At 38.1% G+C, this 23403-nt stretch overlaps 1 protein-coding gene across 1 annotated transcript; it reads right to left on the minus strand.

Annotated features, from left to right (window-relative positions):
* Positions 1-133: 133 nt before the first annotated feature.
* Positions 134-23399, minus strand: LOC111341555 (exocyst complex component 3). Its single transcript, XM_022948541.2, has 27 exons — positions 23264-23399; positions 22889-22945; positions 20633-20712; positions 20089-20121; positions 19577-19667; positions 17991-18097; positions 17222-17312; positions 16773-16811; positions 16079-16188; positions 15196-15309; positions 14485-14596; positions 13005-13088; positions 12652-12728; positions 12060-12155; positions 11618-11684; positions 11136-11228; positions 10989-11030; positions 10778-10829; positions 10160-10230; positions 7698-7751; positions 7254-7354; positions 6810-6881; positions 6257-6337; positions 5833-5904; positions 5145-5340; positions 4623-4715; positions 134-509 (listed from the first exon to the last, which is right to left on the minus strand). The coding sequence occupies exons 1-27, from the start codon at positions 23336-23338 to the stop codon at positions 369-371; spliced, it is 2301 nt and encodes a 766-aa protein (XP_022804276.1). The 5' UTR covers positions 23339-23399; the 3' UTR covers positions 134-368.
* Between the last annotated feature and the right edge of the window lie 4 nt (positions 23400-23403).

Below are 23403 nucleotides of genomic sequence, written 5' to 3' on the forward strand. Positions count from 1 at the left end.
GTAAATTTAGGGGCTGCAAGAAAGGTCCCTAACGGCTTCAAATACAGGTATGTTAACATCTTCAAATACCGGTATGTTAACATCAACTACACTGTATGTTTCATTTTCATAAAGTATTTCAATACAGACTCAGTTACACTTCAACCATCTTTAATAAACAATTTCTACATTCTGATAACGACTTTGTGGTACATTTATTGCGAACGGCATCTCAACAACAAAAAATAAAACAGTGGCAGATAAATGTCCAGGGCCCAAAATACATGTTATATGTTCAAACTCCTTTTTAATATAAAAACAAACCCATTCCTTCTTTGATGCACATAGTGAAGAAGATTAAAGAGCTACATGCTGACTCAATACTAATTTCATTTCTTTTTCATCATTGATTCCTTAAGTGTTTCCAGCTTGTCCAGCACAGATGGTGGCACAATAATTTGCGTGAAAAATGAAGCAGGATCATCAGCTGGAGTATCCTGTCTTCCTTCAAGAGGAGTTTCCATAATTAACTAAAAAAGATAATGACAAAAAAAAAATTAACATTCACGTTGAGAACTGAAAGCCTGTTGGCCAAAAACTGCTACAACTCATCCCAATTTCCAATGCACGAAATGACGGTACTATCCACCAGTGAGAGATTTATCTAGTGGATCTAGCATTACTTGTCCTTCGACCAAACAAAGCCTGAAAAGGATGCTTATTCATTGTTGGTAACCTACCCACAATTAATGTGACCTCTCACGCGAAAACGTACACTAACGGCTATCCGTTCGAACGGCAAAACGCACGGCTAGTGAACGGATGACAAACGGCTGGCCAAGGCGATTGAAACGGCTAACATGAACGGCTGAACGGCCGAAGAAAAATTTTGAACGGCTCAAAGTGAACGGCTGAACGGCTGAAAAAAAATTTTGAACGGTCCAAAGTGAACGGCTGAACGGCTGTGGAAAATTTTTGAACGGTTCAAAGTGAACGGCTGAACGGCTGTGGAAAATTTTTGAACGGCTCACGGCTCACGGTAAACGGCTGAGGAAAAGTTTTGAACGGCTGACAGTGAACGGCTGAACGGCTGACAGTGAACGACTGAACGGTTGTAGAAAAATTTTGAACGGCTGACGGTGAACGGCCGAACGGCTGTGGCAAATTTTTGAACGGTTGAACGAGTAATGATGATAACCATTTTAAATCAACGGCCAGATTACTTTGACACAGAGCAAAGAAAACAAACATCATTCAATTTTCAGCTGAATATCGACTTTGTGGTTGCGTTTCCGACATTAACTCAGAACCTGTTTTTTAAAGTTCAAAATCAAACATTCCTGTGCACATTTCTCGTTAAATATCTACCAGTGACAAAGATACAGAGAACTAAGGTTATTTTAGGTGGACGAAACCATCCCTTTGCGTAAGAACGAGCGGTGTCTACACTTGTCAAAGTATATCATTCGCCACAAGCGAAATTTGCATAACGCACTGTGGTGTTTGATATTTTGCAAAAGGTAACGCAACGTTCAGTTCAGCCAATCAACTTCCACTCTAAAGCGCGTTGTCTTGACAACTACATGGAATTTAAAACTTGCTACAACTCCTAATCAAATCACCAAAATGGATGAAGGCGATCAAGTTGAGTTATTAATTGACAAAGAGGAAATCGTGGAGAGAGTGAGACAGTTTCTTCAAGATGGATGCGGATGTTCTCGGGGCATTAAAGGTGGTCATTGTTCTCAACAATTCTCGGAAGCAGCTGTACTTGTAAATTTGAATAACTGTATGGAACTATCACATGGCGAACTCGACTTAGTCATACTGGCCAACATCCAAGCATTCACGAGCATTGAAGTATCGGGTGGAAAAAGAAAACGGAGTCCTCGATGCAGTTTTACTTTTCAAGCCAGAGCCATCTGCAAAGAAATGTTCCTAAAACTTTACGGGATCAGTTATTCCCGATTCCGCCGACTGAAAGACCACTACGAAGAAAATGGAATATCGCTGAGGTCTCACGGAAACCGCAAAAGACTGCCACACAACACTATTGTCATACTGGCTGTGTTAGAACCTCCCCCTTCCCCGTAAAACAAAATAATAATAGTAACAACAATTATAATTCATTTCCAAGAGCTATTTATACTTGACGCGTGCGAATAGTTTATCCGTGCTGCTGTTTACTGGCGGCATTCTGATGGAAGGTGCGAAATATGTTACTAATTGTTTTCTTTGTTGCCCGTATGATAACACCTTGGCGCTTCATTGAAGAGATATTTTTGGACGTGACCTTTCGCGTAAATGAAGCAGTTGCTTTCTTACATGAAATAAAAACAAGCCTGAAACACCGAAGCAAAGTGTAATCTTTGGGGGAATAATTAGGCCAAAGGACTAAATGGCTATTTATACACGGCGGCAAACGTGAGCGAGAAACAAATTGTAGGAGGAGATTGCACACTTAACTGACTGACGGATTGTACAGCGGTTATTTTTGAGCGCTCGCGAAAAAAACCTTCGTTTCAAGAGTTCTTGCCAGCATGGATCGAGAGCGTGAAATCCTAAATTATATCTGCAATGAACGCCTCGATTTATTGGAGGTACTAAAGGAAACTGAAATCAAACTGCAAGAGACAGCTGCAGCTTTACCAGAAGGACAAGATTTGTCTTCTGTTATGGAGAATTATCGTTCTGTTGTTGTAAGTGTCGAGAACATGCTGAAGGGACTAGATGAATTAGAGGAGAAAGTAAAATCGACAATTTTGTGACTGCTGTTCTTAGAGCAATCAATCAAACAACGGCTCTTTTAGGGGCCACCAAACACAGTAAAGTTGTGACCAACTGAACAAGGTTGACACCTTGTTTTTGAAATTTCATTTTGACTAGCAAATTTGATCGGTAAATCTCATCAAGGAAACAGCCGTAATTTCAAGAATTTCTTGCGTTTGACTAATTTATTTACTGCAATGTTTTGAGAAAACTTCGCAAGCTCTGAGAGCCGCGCAATCAAATTGAAAGAAAACAACAGGAAATTTCACTAAAAAGAGTTAGCGTTCTTAAAGGAAGTGGCATGGTTGGTACCAAACACTGTTGTTGGCGTGAGTGTAAGACAGACTCAAGATGTGCCGATAAAAGGCAAAAATCAATCAAAGAGTTAGAGGAATAGGGGAAGGAAAGTATTCATTCCTTTCCCAAAACGTTTGCGAGACTTGGCAAAGTGTAAGCGTTGGCTAGTGGCGTGCTCACGTTCATCAGTAAAAGGCCTAAATGCCCAGAAACCCTACAATATAGGGCGAGGGCCAAAATAACACCGGACAATGATTTTATTCAAGGCTTTACAAAGGCACGCAGAAGTAAATCAAATCCGTTAGAACACGGAGCAAGAAAAAGTAAATGCGATTATGCGCTTCCATTAACGTGAAATCGGTCGTTTTAAGACTGAAATAAAGAGAAGAAAGCGACCCGCAACAGCTACAACACTGAACCTGAAGAACTGATGTATGATCGAAGCAACGCGCGCGGCACAAGCTAAAACACTCAAGATGATGTAACAATCGATACAGTTAAAAAAAAATTGCTATAAACTTCCAGGAACAGATTGCTCATTTCAGTTGACGGCTGAAATTTCCGATAAGGAAACAACATTCCAGGACACCCACATCTACAAAGTCGAACGATTCGAAAAAGACACAGTCCTTGATGTGTGTACTCATTTTAAACAGCATTTCGGAATACGCACTTTAGTTCCTGTCACCCGCAAGGTGTTAAAAAAAATCTTATTTAAGGGGAGGCCCTCAGACCTCTCAGAACAAACTCTTCTCAAAACATATTACAAGAGAAAATTGCAAACTTCAAAGCACGTCTGCTATAGAACTTGTTTATGCGGCTAAGCATTTTTCTGAACTGATGAACAACAGTTGAGGATTTTTCTCAATGGACGACCGAAACCCCAGCCGTGCGAACTGTTGAATTTTAATTACTTTTCCCAAGGGGTAACCGGCTGAACCAATAATTATTAGTTTTTTGGAACGGATAACACCAGCAGTACGAACGGATGCAAATTTTTTTGAACGGATAACACAAGCCGTGCGAACGGATGCAAGTTTTTATTGAACGGATAACCCAAGTCGTGCGAACGGATACTATATTTTTTTGAACGGATGACCCAAGCCGTGCGAACGGATGCTCATTTTTTTGAACGGATAACACAAGCCGTGCGAACGGATGCAAATTTTTTTTGAACGGATAACCCAAGCAGCGGGAACGGATGCAAATTTTTTTTGAACGGATAACACAAGCCGTGCGAACGGATGCAAGTTTTTTTGAACGGATAACCCTGGCCGTGCGAACGGTTGCAAATTTTTTTGAACGGCTGGTGAACGGCAAGTGAACGGCAAAACGCCTTCGAACGGATAGCCGTTAGTGTACGTTTTCGCGTGAGAGGTCACATTTATAAGATTTTCCCCAAGAATTTTCTGGTACCCAAGTATTTCCTCAGCAGAGGAAGACAACATCAGGGCTTGAATCCTAGATTACGAGAACAGCAAGCTAACCACTGATACACAATGTCTCAAGTTAATTTACTCAGAGGTGTGAATAGAGAGATTTTGTCTAGTACTGTTAGAAATTAATCATCCACATACCTGTCTAGCCTCTGCCCTGGTAAGATCTCCCCTCATCAACAACAGGGCCAAGGCGTGGTCAGATTTAAAGTCTGGGTACTTGTTGGCAATTCCCTGAGGAGAAAAGCAACAGACATAGTGAACTCAAAACTTTTGGATTAAAACATACTTACACAACTGTGAGCTTTGAAAAATTACATAACATAAATTCAAAAGCTAACATACTTTTTCGAGATGAAGTAACAAATGTTATAAAATATCTTGAAAAGGAAAACTAGAGGTTGACCCTATGATGTATCTCTTAGTAAAAGTCTAATAAAAACAGGCATAAGCTGTGTGCAACACAAAACAATCAAGAATTATTCACAAGAGATAATTGGGTAACTGACGATCTTTAGTAAAAATGGATATACAAGACATACAGCTGATGGACATTTATGAAATTACCTTAAGTTTATCTTGATGATGGTTACAAATTAAAGTAAATAAACCAGCACAACTTATCTCAAACCCAAAAATGACAACATCTTAATTTGTAGTTACCGAAATTTCAAGAGCCATCATGGACGTATCCCGAAGTTTGATGACCTCAGCAAGTGTGGTAAGGACTGGGCAAAGAGTTTCTGGCTGCAAAGTAGCTTTAGCTAATTTCTTGAAGAGTTTCTCAATCTTTTTGGATTCCTCCGTGATCTTTTTTGCTGCATCTCTCCTTCCTTCATAATCCTTGAATACCATACGTCTTGGAAAAATAATAATAATAAAAAAAAAAGCTTGTGAAACTTAAGTAGGGGTATACTGGGCATTGCACCTCCCTTCATCAGGGGCCCGGCCGTCCGCCTTAAACATAAAAAAAAACCTCCTAACAGCTGGCTTTATTGTGTCAGAAAAATCCCAGACTAGCAGGGATTTTACACAATTCCTTGCTGTCTCAGAAATTGAGATACACATCAGGAAACTTTCAGACGTCAGTGTACCAGATTCTCCCGCACCGTCGCCCGTGTTCATGCATTTTCCCGACGTACTAACTAAAAGTTCACGCATTTACATGTCAAGTTCACACATTTTTATGTCGCGTTCACACCACGCGTTAAATTAAGTCTTCGACAGTCACAGCCAAATGGTAAATGATCACCGATCATCATGAAAATCTGAAACACTCCTGCATTTTGAAAACAAGACGGCAACACCAGTAGCTAAGTCCACAAAAAAAAAAAAGAAAAGAAACACATACTTGCTCAGCATTGCACGGACATATTCTAGCAGCACTTTCTTCAGAGCTTGTTCCATGAGGTAATCGAAAAATCTATCAGAAAAAAAGGAGGCTTACTCAAATAATGATAAGAATAGGCAAAACCAAACAGTCATCAAGTGTTCCCCTTCATCAGAGACTAGTTTGAACCACTTTCATTTCACTTTCTTGCATTTTTGCTTTCACTTTCTTGGTCCATGTTCATACATTCTTATGATGTGCTGACTCATTTCAAGGCATTTTCAAGTTTTTTCACCACTTTTGACAAAACATTGACACAGTCATTTTCTCATCATGATGACAACGGTACGATGGATACCTCAGTATGAGTGACGTTGTTAAGGCATCATGCCGTTAGTACTAAAACTCCGTGAAGTTATCAACGAAACATTCAGGTAAACCTTACTTGTCTTTTATGTGTAAAAAGTCATTGTAGTAATCCTCTATCGTGACAATTATCGTGTCCACAGCCTCTGGGTTTGGTACCCTAGAAAGTAGAATTCGATCAAATCAGACAAATGATAAAACAATGTGTTAGTATAGCCTTTGCAGTCCGGCACTTTTTCTTGTGCTTTTTGAATTTCAGCCATACTTAAGATGAAATGTGACATCAAAAAAATGGAAGTGCTAATGACATAAGGGAGTAGATTCAACTCCTCTCCTTGAAGAGCAATTTGTGCTAAAATTGTCAGCTTCTTATATTTCTCTTTTGCCAAACAAAGCGCTCTCCACACTGATGTTGCAGTCAGTGTATGAAGAAAGCTTTTGAAACAGGAAATTAGATTATGGCGTGGCTAACACACTGGTCTTCTGTAGCCAGTGTTACAGCATTTGATGGAAAGTCGAAAGGTCAAAGGTTTCAATCTTTTAAATCAATTTCAAATATGGAGCTCGCCACAGAAGCAATTTTTAGTTTTCTTTCTATGATGGCAACTTAGAATGGAGATGAAATATCATACCACGTAGGAGTCATAATTTGTGCAAAGAAAGGTTCCAGATCCAGGAAAACTTCATCCAAGAGGTATCCAGCACTGAGGATTAAAATAATATTTCATTTTGGTACAAAAATTAATGAATACAATAAACTGAAAAACTTGAACGACCCCTTGATCAACGAGATACAAGCCCAGCTGAACAAATAGCGACATGGTCAAATGTGTTTTCCCAGGCTTCACTCAGAATGGCTGTCATTGGTTACACTTAGTCCACGTCAAAGCCACCTTGTCCAATGGCCTTTTCCCGTGAATCAGAACATTGACTTTTTTTTCATTTCGAGTTGCCAGCAGTTTCCCAAATAATATTTCCTCTGTTACAATTGGGTTTTGCTTTACGATACTATATTGGAAAGCCTTCTTACTAGTAACAAACATTTTGGCAAATCAAATTGATATCAGGGCACAAACCTCTCTTCTCCTATCTTTTCAAAGCAGTCAACGACAGACTTAAATAATCTTTCTTTATCTTCTCCAAACGTTGCGCGGCCAAGTTCAGCCACTAACCGCTCCTACAGAGTATGAGCAAGAGTGGAAAGTTTGTAAAAATAAGGACAAAAACATGTATTCGCGTAGATTACACACGAACACTTCCTAGCCTTTGTATCTACTCCTTTTTGTGCGCGCTTAGCCCAAGCCTTCGCTCAGTGATTGACCCGGAAACCTTATGCCACTTTCACAACCAATCAGATGCAAGCTAAAACCAATCACAACCTGGTCAACTGCGCTTTAAGCAGTTTGAGTTCTCATTGGCCCCTTAGAGTATTTCCCTTTCTTCTGATGTGCTGTTGTGATTATTTTGGCTTTAGTTTCACGACACGCAATCAGAAAGCGTTCTAATCTCTTAAAACGAACCTTGAGTTGATCTGTAAAGTCCATGCACGCTTTGCAATTGTTTACGATCGCAACCTGGCAACGAAGAGTAAAATAAACTCAAATGTAAACTTTAGAACAGTGTAGCGTGTACAACACAATAGCAAAGTTAATGCTATGAAATCACATGTATGGAACAACAACAACAACAACAACAATTTATTTCGCATTAGGGTGGGGGGTTACAGTGATTAAAAATTACTCAAGAAAAATAAAGAAAAAGAAAAACCTTACATAATTTACACTGCCCGTAAGTAGCACAGGCTAATCGTGGCGGGCAGTGACAACAATTTGTTAAGAGTCAAATGCAAATTATAAATGAAAAGATCATTACAGCTTAAGTATAAGAATAAATAAAAAAGAAAAAGAACAGCAGACAAATAAATGCACAAATATATAAAATAATTAAATTAATTAAATAAATTCACAAGACAATATAAACATACAAAATTTCAGGCACAAGGAGCAATTGAGGCTTGAGAAGATATCATAGGCCGCAAATTTTTTGGAGAAGAGATGCAAAATCGACATAGTTATCCTCAACGGCCAGGATATTCAGAATTACACTATGGATTTTTTCCTTAAACTGTTTACGAGTCAGATCACGTGTAGTGATACTAAAGAATTCCACAGGACAGTTCCAAATCTAGCAACAGAATTCCGCATAAGGTTTAATCTAGAGGGTTTAACATAAAAATTTCCAGCAGAAGCTGATCTGGTGTTATATGAGAGTATTTTTCTGGAGCGAGTAAAGGAGTCACAGAGGTTTTCCGTTACATCGTCATTCGAGACATCATGCATGAAAACAGAGACAGTTTCGAAATAGAGTAGCTCTACCGGTAGAATATTAGATGTCACAAAGAAAAGAAGAGAATGATCTCTGCATGGGAGGAAATGAATAAGGCATATGACACGTTTCTGTAACACCAAAATCTTATAATATAAAGTTGATATAGTAGCTTGACCCCATGCAATAAGGCCATAAGACAAATACGGGAAGATTAAAGATCTATAAAGGTGAGGAGAACACTCTGGGGAACAAAATGTCTCAGTCTCGCAATGACGCCAATAGTTTTACTGATTTTGGTAGTAACATAATCAATATGTGGTTTCCACGTAAGGTGATTATCGATCAAATTATCGATTATCGATTATCGATTATCAAATTATCGATTATCGATCAAAACTCCTAGATATTTCACATCTACCTTCTGTTCAAGATAAGTAGAAGAGTTAGTGTTGTTGTCTATTAATTTTATTTTAACTGGATGATTAGATCTACGTCCTTTGGGTTGAAAAATAACAAAGTTAGACTTCTTAACGTTAAGCAATAATTTATTGGCATTAAGCCAATCCCAGACCTTTGACAGCTCCGCTGTAACTATAGTCTCTATAAGGACTTAAGATTTTTATCGCCATACAAGAGATTGGTGTCATCAGCAAACAAATTAAATTTAAATTTCTCAGAGGCATCATAGATTTCATTAACATATAGCAAAAATAACAATGGGCCAAGCACAGAGCCCTGTGGGACTCCACAAGCCACTGTTCTTTTCTCTGAAACTGTACATTCAATTTGGAACATGTAAGGAGCAACGAAAGTTAATGGAAAGGACTGGCGAATAGTTCAACCCATTCGAGCATTCTTGGCGATCCTCGCACACTCTCTATGACACTCATTCTATCTTGGTGATCCAGATATGCTCTCGATGACTATAGTACTGTGTACCCTTGGCCACACTCGCTCAATTTTTTGTGACTCTTATGCGTTAACGGTGATTTGCATTTAATCTTCTTTCAGGCCACAATCTTTCGGACCAATTAATAAAAAAAGTCATTTTTTTTCTTTTACTCACACGAACACTTACTCCGCCTTGCGGTTAGCTCAATGGATAGAGCACTGGATTGTTGTGCGGGAGGTCGAGGGTTTGAGCCCCGGTCGGACCAACACTCAAGGTCTTAAAATAATTGAGAAAATATGCTTCCTTTCCATAACATCAAGAAAATAATAGTTAGATATTCTAATCTCCTCGGATAGGGACGAATAAGTGAAGGTCCTTTCTCCTGCAGGGTTAGGGGTAGGAGACATTAATTTCCCACGCACAAGATTACTGTGTTATGGATGTCCTCCCCTGGGGTGGGATGGGTGGGTTTGTTGGAGCTTAAACCCCATAGAGGACCCATGTCCTATTGTTTCTGCTCCAGTACTTTGTACAAATCCTTAAATACTCAAATACTCATTACTGCACCACAAGCATTGGTAGAAACGACACAAAACACATAGACACAAAAAAAGAAAAGAAGAAGAAGAAGAAGAAGCGACAGGGAAAAGTTACAACTACACTATGTTAATTGTGTGGAGTTTGGGACACCCACATCATGTCATATTACAACCAATAGACCTCTTTAATCCTAGTTTTAGAAACTAAGGATAGCAAACTTACCATGTATTCCACAAATCTAACAGGCTGCATTCTGTCTTCAAAGTGTTTACTTTTAAAAACTTTTATGTTACCTACAGATCAAAACACACTTTATCAATAAACTGCATGTTCAACATTATTATCTTTCACACGAGTAATAGTTTATAACCTCAAAGACTATGAAAGAAGTGCGAGTGATTGTAGGCCACAACGAATGACAGAGCTGAATAACATATGTGCACGCGCTAAATTTTGTCACAGAAAACAGATTTTGAGTCATTTGCTTGGTTGATTTTCTATTCTTTTGCTTCCTGATGTCGTTTTCCTTGCCACTTTCTTTCACAGAACAATCTCCAAAATCTTTGTACACTCCCTAAAAGTTTTCAAAACTTAATTATCTCCTCAAAAACTTTGGAAATAGGAAAATGCCTTTGACAATAACAAAATGCATCGGTTTTATAAATGTAAGCCATTATCACTTTCCGCTAATTTTGCTAAATTTTAGTCCTCACACGCTTGAGCCCACGTTGTTAACCACACACCCTCAGACGAAGCATTTCATTGTTCAGCCCCTGTGGCAACGAATAATATTATTCTTTGTTCCAAAAAAAACTCAACTTAACAATCTAAATAACTTACTTTTATATTCCCTCTGAAAAGCTTCCATAGAATCCAGACAAACTTCCAGAATCTGATCAAAGAAGAAAAATCACAAGAGATTTAATATCTTGTTGCGACCACTAAGGTCTTGGTTTAATAGCACTAAACTGAAATGCCCTCTTAGAATTTTACGTTTATTGCAGCAAATAATTCATTTCTATGTTACCAAGACGAACACACGTGAGCTGACCTTTAGTTTAATTTCCTCTCCGGCCTTTGCCGCAACTTGGAGCTGTAAACAAGAAATTATAATGTTTGCTACGATAACAAAAACGAGAAAATAGAAATTGTCAAGTCTTTTTTTTTTTTTTTTTGCAAGACTGAGATAATAACTTACATTCTGATCGATCATTTTAAAAAGGAAAACTGGAAGTGACGTGTTGTAAAAACCTTCCATGTCCGTCTCTGGCGGCGCTTCACTGTTCCAGTCCTGAAAAGAGAACGCAATAAATCATCAAACTTACTTAATAATAATAATAATAATAATAATAATAACTTGTATTTATATAGCGCTCATATCTTAAACTCATGGTGCTTTACAACACTGTACGGGGGACTTTACCAGACTGCTAAGCAGTTTACAATCAAATGAAAGCGAATATAACAGATGCCCCCTCCCCCCTATTCCCAGTAACCAGGCCAGACCACATCACAGTAATCTCGTGAGTGGGTTCTTTAACGTCCCCTGCCTAACCAAATTAACTAATTAATAGTTGCAGGAGACGGGACCTCCATTTATTCGTCCCTATCCGAGAAGACTAGAATATCTAACCATTTCTTGATCGATCTGCTTCGTTGCCACAAACGTTAATTACTCACCTGTAGATCTGTACTGGCTAGCCTGCTCATCCACTCCATCATGTTGTTTTTGGTGGTCCTACGGTACCTAATGAAAAAGGAGATGAATTAATCGTGATAACATAGTAGTTATTTCTAACTATCCAATCTTCACTAAAAAAAAAACAACTTTCAATTTTGTGATGGAAATTATCCCAATCAAATACTAAAATAACGCCATTCATAACTTAACCACATGCGATTCACGTTTCTACTCACCTAAAATACGAGTCCCTGTTGGCCCTGGTAATATTCCCCTTTGTTTCGATTTACACTAGTGATTATTTTGGATTTGGATTTTTGGCGTTCGTTCAGACTGTATAAATAGGCGACGAGACAGCGCGAGCAAATTACAACGAAGAGTGCATCAATAAAAAAAAAAATGGAAAGAACTTTACATATCAAAAATTGAAGGTCTGATTACGTGTCTTGCAGTTCCCGCTCAACTTTAGGCAACAACAGAGGACCCAGAAATCCAACATCAATCTGCAGCTCAGGATGCATCAGAAGATCAGTTCCCCTGATGGAAAAAACATGTAACTAACAGGCAGGCACATGCAGTCAAATCGAGTCCTAATAAATGGTTCAGAAAAACACTACAGGAAAAATTCCTATGAAAAGTAGTAGAGAGGTCTTGAGTGAACATGAATTAAAAGAGCCATTACAATGAAGGTTCCATATTCTTTGGGCTTGGCCCTTCACCCGTGGAAAGTCAAGCCCGAAGCTTACAAAATGAGTTCTTAACAATCAATATTAAATAGTTAGTAAAGTTCGTTAAAGGGACTGGAACAAGGAAGATCTAAATCTTCAGTGAGGAGAGGAATGTTGGGGGTGAGGGGAGGTGAGGGGGGGTGAGGGGGAGATGAGAGGGGGTGGGGGGAGGTAAGGAGGAGGTGAGGGGGAAGAGATTGGGGTAATGGAGAATTAGTTGGTGAGTTGCACCAGAAACTAGGTCCAGAAGTAACAGGTGTGGAATTAGCAATGTTTCTTATGAAATTTTCCCTTCCTCCACTTACTTGTATTCTCTGATCCATGTCAACAAGCTGATGCACTCATTCGAATCCAGTCTTTCTTCCAGAACAAATCTCTCCAACTGGCAAAATTGAAATCAACAAAGTGAACGTTACCATGTCTTGTCTTTATACATACAAAATTGGGAAGAAACTACATCTTTAAAAATACTCAAGTTCAAATCAAATGATGGTAAATATTAAATAGTTACTGCTTTAAGCGATTTTTAAGCACCTTACCATAGCAGAGAGTGACTTAAAAATTGGGAAGAAACTGCATATTTAAAAATACTCCAGTTCAAATCAAATGGCAAATATTGAATAGATTTACTGCTTTAAGCAATTTCTAAGCACCTTACCATAACAGACAATGCCTTGTGATACATTTCAATGTAGCGATCAAATATGTTGTAACTTGGAGGGAAGCAGGCTTGACACAAGTTCTATAGCGAACAAAAATGAGCATATTACTGTAAAAAAGTGATAGAAGTTCAATTTCTCTGCCTAAAAAATATCCACAATATCAACCATAAAGCAGAGGCACCAAGCACTTGCTCTTCAAAGATACTCCTACACTGCTCCCAAGACCTCATTAATAATGAATAATTAATGCTTAATTAATAATTAATGCTTAATTAACAATTAATGCTTATGAGATACAATGAATATATGAAGTTCATATATTTTGAACTGCGGTATTAGATACGTATGATGCACGATCCTCGCAGTAGATAGTGCTATTAATGCAATAGCGAAAATCAGACCTGATTGACTCCCAGTTGGCTTGTTAGCTCAATTGGTAGAGTGCTGCACTAGTATCGCAGAGGTCAGTGGTTCAAGTCCCATACAGGCCTGATTTTTTTCAGGTCTGATTTTCGTTATTGCATAAATAGCACTATCTACTTCAAGGATCGAGCATCATATGTATCTAATACCGCAGTTCAAAATATATGAACTTCATATATTCATTGTATCTCATTTATCACTTTCACGGGTTTATTACGAATCAACTTGACGGCCTGCTCCCAGTTGGCTTGTTAGCTCAATTGGTAGAGCGCTGCACTAGTATCGCAGAGGTCAGTGGTTCGAGTCCCGTACAGGCCTGATTTTTTTCAGGTCTGATTTTCGCTATTGCATAAATAGCGCTATCTACTGCGAGGATCGTGCATCATATGTAATTAATGATTAATTAATAATTAATACTTAATCAATAATTAATACTTAATTAATAATTAAAGCTTTATTAATAACTAATGCTTAATTAAATAGTACTTATTAATTAATTAATTAATCATTAATTATTAACTAATAATTCTCCTCACTGTCTTCCATATGCTTCCTATGATGTTAGTTCAGACAATTTGCTAATATTAGATTAATAAATAATGTTTCCCCTTATTAATTTTTCTTTATTCTCATTTCTTGTCTGCTTCACATTAATGTGATATTATAAGGAGAAATTCTGTCTTATCACTCAAGGGTTTCACAAGCAAAACACTTTACTTTCACAGTTCCCCTCCAGGGCTCGACACTAATGGTAGCCAACTAGCCACAGCCTCGTAGAAATTCAGTTTTGTTTGGTGGTTTTCAATTTCCACTAGCTGGTTTGGCTAGTAAACAAACTGAAATTGTTGTAACATCTACATTGTCACTAGCCACTTGGATAGTAAGTTGAAAAGTTAGTGTCAAGCCCCTGCCTTCTCCACTGAGTGTAGGCGAGTACGAGCCAACTGTTAGGGAAGCCTCAAGAGAGTTTGAGTACTAAAATTGCTCCTCTCATTGATAATGAAATATTTGCCTTTTGGCATTAACAGCATAAGGGTGAGTTAGAAAACAAACCTTGACAACAATCAAATCATCCAAAACAAGCTTTCTTGTGCGTTCAAGATGCTTCACCAACCACATCTTATCATCTAGTCTATCTTGTAGTTCCATGTCAAGGCTCTCAAACCTGAAATTCCCAAATCAAGTCATCACCACTTGAGGTAAGTGTACATGTATATGTAAATGCACTTCTTTCAAGGACCACCTCCCCCTCCATGCCCCAGGCCCCAGCACAGTGATGTATCCAGAGCCAACCTGGAACTAGTCACCCTGGGACAGAGATGCTAGGTTAGGTTGTACTTGAGGGAAAGAGGGGAGAGGAGAAGATGGTAAGATCCACTATCAATAAACAACAAAGAGATACTATGTCGCTCTTGAGTGTGCATTAGACAAAAAAGTATCGCAAGAGAAGGACTGAACGGTATTTCTTATATAGAGTATGTAACGACCACGAGGTTTTTGGAGGTGTGTTTCAGTCGTCGAATGCTAGAGCGACCATATGGGGTGTAGAGTTTGGTTTCGTGGAGTTTAGTTTCATGTTGAGAACAGTAAACTGTCAGCTGGGAGATATTTTCTTACAGTATAGCTGAATAGCAAAGAAATATCTGAATCTCCCTGACCTCTGGTGACTTACTTTCAGCAGTTGGAATCTTAAGTGACACATGACAAATATTCCACAATGACATTACGTTAAAATTTCAAGAATTATCATAACTGCATATTGACCTGTTACTGACAGATTCCTCTAGAACCTTAAATGCTTTATCTCTCCACTTCTTAGGCCGCCCCGGCACAGAAAATCCCATAAGGTTTTCTTTCTCCTGTGCTCTTTTGTCAGCTCTGTGAGTAGAGAATGCATGAATAAATTATTAAAAAGCTTCTGATATGGTGAAACAATTTCAAATTTTGCATTTCTTTCCATAGCTCAGTCATTTGAAACACAATGTGATCATTGCCTACTTTCTCCTAGTAATAAAGATAAGAAGAAAATTAATGGTACGGAGAAAAACTGCAAATGATCAACTACCATATTTACCCGTGTATAAGTCAACCCCCCATTATCAAGGTCAAAAATCAGATTTTCATCCTTTCTATAGTTTATAAAGAAAAATTCAGACCGATGGAAATTTCCCAAATGGTTGTTCTCTTATCCCTGAGAATGTATTGAAAACATGGTAAATTAAAACATTTTTGTTGATCAAGAACGCACTGAAAACCGATGAAACTCAAAACACAATTAGAACTGGTTTTGTAAAACTTGGTTTAATTTCCTAGTGGAGTTCAGGCAATCGTTATGCTAATTGTTTGGATTGCTTGGGTCAGGTCATTGTATATGTCTTGTGTATAAGTCAAGGGTGATTTTTTGGGCTGATTTTTTGGTCATAATAGGTCAAGTTATATGCAGGTAAATACGGTAAGTTGAAATATGGTTAATGTATTCATTTGGCAAGTTATACGCAGGTAAATACGGTAAGTTGAAATATGGTTAATGTATTCATTTGGCAAGTTCTTCACACTTCTACTAACAGTAAAAATGTTTGGAGATGACTATTGAGAATAAAGAAATTGATCCCAAAAATAGTACAACCATGATTAAAGCAGATAATACCTCGTTTCCCTTTCAACAATTCTGAGTGCAGTCACTAGCTGAGCGGGGTCACTGCGGACTGTACTTAGCACCCTCCCCAAAACCACCCAGCACTGTTTGCCAAGAGAATCCTGTGTTGAAAAAATATTTGCATGGATATCCATCAAATATCCTGTAAATAACATTATTAGTAAGCAATGGAATAGCCTTCCTTAGGATGTGCAGAAAAAGGACACTATTGGCTCCTTTAAAGCTGTGCTAAGAAAACATTTTTTAGTACCTAGAAATTTTAGTTTCATGTCAGATTGTATCATGAATTATACCATTTATAATATAAACCTTTTCACTTAAAAATTTTGTACAGATATCTTTTTATTCACACTCTATATTTTATCTTTCATATACATAATTTTTAATTTTTGTAAACTTTTGCTATTATTAGGATGGAGGGCCAGTAGTTTACCAGATATATCTGTCGTGTGTCACCCTCTTTAAATAAAGTTGACTACTACAGTACTATTCATATCTTCACCTACAAATCCATTCATTTATTTACTTTAATTGTTTTTGGTGTGCAGATCAGTTTATTGTTTAAGCGCTAGTTCACCTGAAGTGGAAGTTACACACCACTAAATGGCTGAAATTTTTTTTTGTTTAAAGGTAAGTAGCTTGCAGAAAAAGAAAACAAAATCACTGAGTCACACACATAACTTACAGATAATTTCTTGACAGCATCAAAGTATTGGTACAGAGGCTGGGAGAAAAAGAGGTGAAAATAGAGCAACTGAGCTATGATGATCTTTACTCAAAAGGTTCTTTCAGTTACTATCATTTTCTGCCTTTTTTCTACATAATTTTTGTGGAATGCAATTGCACGCCTGTAATGACATCATCACCCATTAAAACCAGCAGATCACTGCTCAATTGTACAAGGACAAAAGTGAAACTGGCAGTACCTTTATTGAATAAAATGTAATCTTATGTAATGCAATGCATTATGCTACACTATATACTTAATAGGTGATAGTCTATTATGAATGATTACCAAAATGCTGACATGGCAAAATGGTGCAGAGGAAAGAAGCTCAAAGCAGAGCAAAAATTTACAATATCTTGAAGTCCCTTTATCTATTGTAATCTTAGTAAATGCTGCAACAAACTTACCTTTTTATCAGATTTTTTACCCTCTTCTTCCTGCTCCATCTTGTGAACTTCAAGCAGAAGCTCATCTCTAGTGGCTTCTAGGTCTGATAAACTACAACCACAATGTTCAAAATTAAATGTAACAGACAGAAGGAAATTAAACCATATCGATATATCCATAAAATGTTTTATGATGTGTTGCCTTAGATTAGGACAGCAAACCCTAGGATATCAAAATAATTTGGATATATCAACAAAGTTGAAATGGTAAATTGGCCACCATAACAATTACAAAAGCTGACGTTTCGAACGTTAGCCCTTCATCGGAGCGAATGGATATCAAGGATATCAAGGATATCAAGATTGATACAAAAAATAAGGTAGCTTAGACTGAATTGCAGGTTAAAGCTTGGCTGATTTATTGCCTTTTTTTTCTTGGAACACTTACTAATAGTCTTTGGACAAGTAAAAACACAAGTAAAGTCTAGTTTGAAATTATGGTAACTTCAACTTCCAACAACCACCAACTGTATGAGTAACAATTTCGCAAAAATCCTCTGCCGCACATATGCCTGCAATCTTAGTTTTCAACTTAATAATAAAATTTTCGCAACCAAGCACAAAACCTGACTGAACAAAACTTTTCAAAGTTGATTATGAAATAAAGTATTTTGGTGCTCATATAATTATATTTCAAGAGCAGTTTATCAGTTTAAATTTTCAGTCAACAATCCATGGTAAAGTTTGTTAAATTATTGCCATTTTGTCAATACAAGGTAATGTGCGTTACCATTTGTGAGCAAGGAGAAGTTTTCCTTCATTGATCAATACTTCTGTTTTTTTGACACTTTCAGGAACAGTGAAGATGAGATTGAGATGTTCACAGGACTTAGATATCTGTTGAGAAAATAATGGTAAAAAAATATTTTGCCAGGCAGTTTTGGTGGTTTTCATCTTTCGAGTGTTTAGCCGCCGTGTTGGATTCGCTGCAGACTGGGAGAATTGGGGCAAGAATGCGAGAATGTCGGAGTGGGTGGGGGGACAGGGAAGAAAAACTCCCCTCCCCCTCCCCCTTCTGCATTTTTTCTCTCTCTCTCCCACTAGCTTGGTAAATTTTTTACCTCGCCCCAACTCTCCACTGCTTTTCTAATTCAAGATGGCGGCCTGAACAACCGATAGGAATATCCACTTGCCCTGCCAAAATCCGCCTGCACTGCAGGCTATATTTTGCCTAAAATCAATACATTACAGTTAACATGAATTTTCAACACTTGATATAATTAGAAAGGGAGTCACAGAAGCCTACTGATTAGTGCACTGGACCCTGGTCTAGGTTCAAGACCTTTCAATTACAATTTTTCCCATTGTCTACTAAACTATTCTTACAATGTTAGTTTGGAGAATTTGGTAGTGGATCAACCAATCATTCCCTCATCAGGGCTGTGGTCTAGCAGCACCTGGTGGCCCCTGGCACCTTACTTTTGCTCTCGGGTGACCCAGGAATTTTAGTTTTTTCATAAAAGGCACATGCTGGACACCCTGGATTTCACAGTTTCAGAGCATTGGGCTCCCTTCAATTTTTCTTAGAGCACACTGCCTTACTCAGTGATACTTTTCTTTATTCCCATCACTTGTCTGCTTGATATTGTATTGATACAGTAAGGAGATATTCTGTCTTGATCACTCGACGGAGTGAAAGGGTTTAACAGGCAAAACACTTATTCTTTCACAGTGCCCCTCTATTCTGAGTGTAGGTGGGTACCGGCAAATTGTCAGGGAGGTCTGATAAAAAGCTGGGGGTAACCTTGCCATGGAGTAGTATTCCATCTGGGAGAGGGGGGGAAGGAATTGTATCAGTGCTTTCAATAAGATTTGAAATAGGTGGCTACCTCAGTTCAGCACCTGCTGAAGAGCGACTTGAGTACGACTTGAGCATGGTGACCACGATTTGAGCATGGTGAAAATGTACCCGGCAACTCACAACAGAATATCTGCCAGAGCTCCAGCAGGTGCCAGGTCTTACTGAAAGCACTGGTTATGTAATACTTCTAGTTGCTTCAATGCAACAGAAACCTTGATAAGCTACATGTACAGCTGGAAATTGGTCACTTGGCTCCAGTACAGACTTAACCTTTTACTCTTAACCTTTTCATCCACAAGATCTCATTGCTGATTCTCCTTTCTATCTTCTGTACCATTGTTATGATGCTAGTTTGGAGAATTTTGTACTGGATCAAATGACAATCCTCTAAATTGTATTTTTCTTGATTCTCATCACTTGTCTTCTTGATTTTGTAATGAGATTGTTAGGAGAAATTTTATCTTGGTCACTCATAGGAGTGTAGTCAAGGGTTAAATGACATACAACATACATACTCTGTTCTGGTGTATTTGACAGTCCCTGACGGCCTGCAGCTCGTCTGCTAAATATCCCACATTCTTGCACATGGAGTCAACTTCATTCATGCTGTCAAAAAGTTGATATTAATTTTGTTTAGGATCAAAGAAAATTATTAAACTGTTGGAAGTTCATAAATTTCTGTGAAAATGTTTTTGAATTTCAAGGGTTCAATTTAATATCAAGATTTCAGCGGGTTTTTAAAAGAAAAGGACACCACTGAATAAATTCAGTAACAGAAGCTAAATTTATGTATTATTGTATATCAGTACTAGATTAATAAGACCGATAAATGTTAAAAACCCTGATTTTTGTTATGGTACAAATCTGGAAGTTGACAATTTCAAACTCTAGACTTGAGGTTGGCAATCTAAATCCTGAAAGTTCTCAAAATTGAAAATTAAAAATGAAATATGACTGAACTAGTCAAAATGATTTCAACTTAACAGTTAGGCACCACACATTGTTATAACTGAAGATAAATAACTACCTCTTCTTAATTTCCTTGATATCTTGAAGAGCACTGGAAAAAAAAAGCTCCAAATTAAAAAAAAAAAAATTGCGATCAAATTCAGGATTACAAAATATCCTAGATTGCATTATAATTAACAAATGGTAAACACCACAGTGTACACTATTAAGTTATGGATGCACACGGAAGGTTGCTAAGCATGAAAGAAACGTAAGAGTTGCTCGAGGTGATAGCCAAGAGCAACTCTAGCTTATTGAGTGCTTCGCAAACCTCCCAAGTGCATCCATAACTCAATAGTGTACGCTGTGGTGTTTACCATTTGTTTTATAACATAACATTGATACATTGTAGCTAAAGAGTTCTCTTTTATTTAACAAATCTTACGTGACCAGAAAAAACAAGCGCTCGCGCGGAAACATAGTCTTTGCATTTGCTCACGTCAGTAGCGTACACCCATGGACAAATGGGGGACGCTAAATTGACCAATCAGAGAGCGCGCTTTACTTTGGTTATGTTATAATGCATTATAATTTGACTTTTTCATGTACAAGGTCTGCCTCACCCGTGGAGCTGATGAAGCCCTGTTCTCACACCATCCAGTTGGGACTGTACAGCTGTCTTAAGTCTAGCTTCAGCAGATGCCTGTAAAGTATTACTTACAAGGTTAAAATATTCTTCTCTCTACATAGCATGCCTGATGCCACTGAATATGCTTCACTTTCCCTTTGGAGGCGCGGTGGCCTCATGGTTGGTGCGCTCGACTCCGGATCGAGTGGTCTGGGTTTGAGCCCGGCCGGGGGCAAGACACTTTAGGCAAGACACTTTATTCTCACAGTGCCTCTCTTCACCCAGGTGTATAAATGGGTACCGACAATTTAATGCTGGGGGTAACCCTGCGATGGACTGGCATCCCATCCAGGGGGGAGTAAAAATACTCCTAGTCACTTCATGCAACAGAAACCAGAGTTAAGCACTGGCCAGATGGGCCATTAGGTTCGTAAACAGACTTTACCTTCCCTTTGACCAAATATGTACTCAGTTACCCAAACATTAATGATCGGTTCAGCAGAACTTTGGAATATACCATAAATCCTCTAATGAACCACCCCCCTCTTTAGATGAAGAAATTTATTGAGCTCCCCCTTCTGTTAAGCTCTCCCACTCCTCCCCCTCAAAAAAAAGAAATTCAAAATAACACTACACGTTAGTAAGTACAATAAATTCATTCATTGTACTGTAATTTTAGTTTGTCATTTAAAGTTTATTATGGTGATTGATTGATTGATGTTGTCAAGATGATCATGATAAATCCTACAACTCATCAGACTTTACTGAGGATTTTGACTCTGCCAATTTGGTAAATGAAAAAATGTAAAATGAGAGCAATTTTTGAATAAATACAGTACATCATATCCTTTTGTATCCTGGTAGTGAACATCGGACTAAATTAGTAAGCTCCCCCTACCCCTACCCCTCCCCCCTCTTATAAGCCACCCCTCCCCAAAGTACCTGAAATAAATAAGCCCCCCAGGAGCTTATTGGAGAATTTACGGTGAGACAACCTCTTTAACCTCTTTAACCACCTCCCGGTTAGCTCAATGGATAGAGCGCTGGACTGTTGTGCAGGAGGTCGAGGGTTTGAGCCCCGGCTGGACCAACACTCAGGGTCTTAACATAATTAAGAAGAATATGCTACCTTTCTATAACATCAAGAAATGGTTAGATATTCTAGTCTTCTCGCATATGGATGAATAAATGGAAGTCCCGTCTCCTGCAGAGTTAGGGGCAGGAGACATTAATTTCCCACAAATGAGATTACTGTGTGATGGATGTCCTCCCCTGGGGTAGGATGGGTGGGTGTGGGATGGGTGGGTAACAGGATTCCTGTTGATACCAGTGTTTACTTTACTGAAGGGGCTATCCTGTATAAATATAGATGTCTACTCTACTCTACATCTCACTGAAGCACAATAATGTTCATTGTGTTATTCCTCCTTCTTTAAGAAGTGGACACAACTTAGTCCTCAATGACTCCATATTCTATAGATGGCCTTTCCATTTTACAAGTATACAGCTGTTTCTAGAAAGGTTGTTATAAAAAAGGACTAAAGTGTTGACAATTGTATCTGGCAATCAGTGAATTTTGCTATGTGAAATAAATTAAATTAATTAATCGGACTCACAATGCCTTGTCTTTGCAATGACATTTTCTAAATTCCCCTGAAATCCTGTGGTCAAGGAACTGTGACCTGAAACTATCCTTAACACCTTTTGGGTTTAGCAGGCATACTACTAGTTACCCTTTTTTTTCTGGCAGTCTTTCTCATTACAGCTGTAAGGACTGTGCATCTGCCTTCTGACACAAGCTGTCAGTGGGTAAGGAAATATTTCTGTGCAACCCCAAACCATTCTAAAAAAAAAACCCCTTAGTAACATAGATCTATTGTTAAAATTGTGCACTATAAGTGTTACAATATCATTACATAGATGTCTACTCTACTCTACATCTCACTGAAGCACAATAATGTTCATTGTGTTATTCCTCCTTCTTTAAGAATTATTATTAATATTATTTTTATTATTATCATTATTATTATTATTGTTATCATCATTACTATTGTTATTGTTTTCACCACTGTTTTTTATTATCAATGATCCACATGCACAGTAGAGTATGGGGCTATACAAAAATCTTACTGAGGATAAAATCAAGGGAGGACAAGCTAGACTCGTGATCAAGAGGAAACGTCCAAGTTCCACAGTCCACAAAAAGGCTAACATGAACATAATGCTTTGGCAATGATGAACTACAACAAACCTTGTTTCTCATAAATCTTCGCCTCCACTGTTCCACTTTGTCCAGGCTGTCAGGATGCTAAAATAATGGCAAAATTCGGACATCAGGCATCATAAAAACTGGTTTGTTTGGTTTTAATTTACCTTGAAATAATTAACTGTTTAGTGCTTAATAATTCGTAGATCAAATTAATCAAAACGATGATTGATAACATATAAAATGATCAGAATATTAATTGTTATCTCTTTTTATGATCCTTGCGAAAGGAGCCCTGCAAGCTTTGCCAAGCTTTAATTTCACAACGATATATTTGTGGGGTTCAAGTAAATTCAGCTGAATATCTATTTTCAGGTGAGCGCTTGAAAAAACCGTTGTACATCTAAGCAGGGATCTTACCTGGAGCATATTTGCAACGGTCTTTGCAGCCTTTTCATGAGCCTCAGCTTTCCACTTCTGAACATCGACGGACATGTCTGGCGAAAAAAACTCGACTCGATATATCTCTTCAAAGAGGCGGAAACCAATCCGCCATGTTT

This window comes from Stylophora pistillata, chromosome 2 (assembly GCF_964205215.1).
Source record: "Stylophora pistillata chromosome 2, jaStyPist1.2, whole genome shotgun sequence".
NCBI classification, from domain to species: Eukaryota; Metazoa; Cnidaria; class Anthozoa; order Scleractinia; family Pocilloporidae; genus Stylophora; species Stylophora pistillata.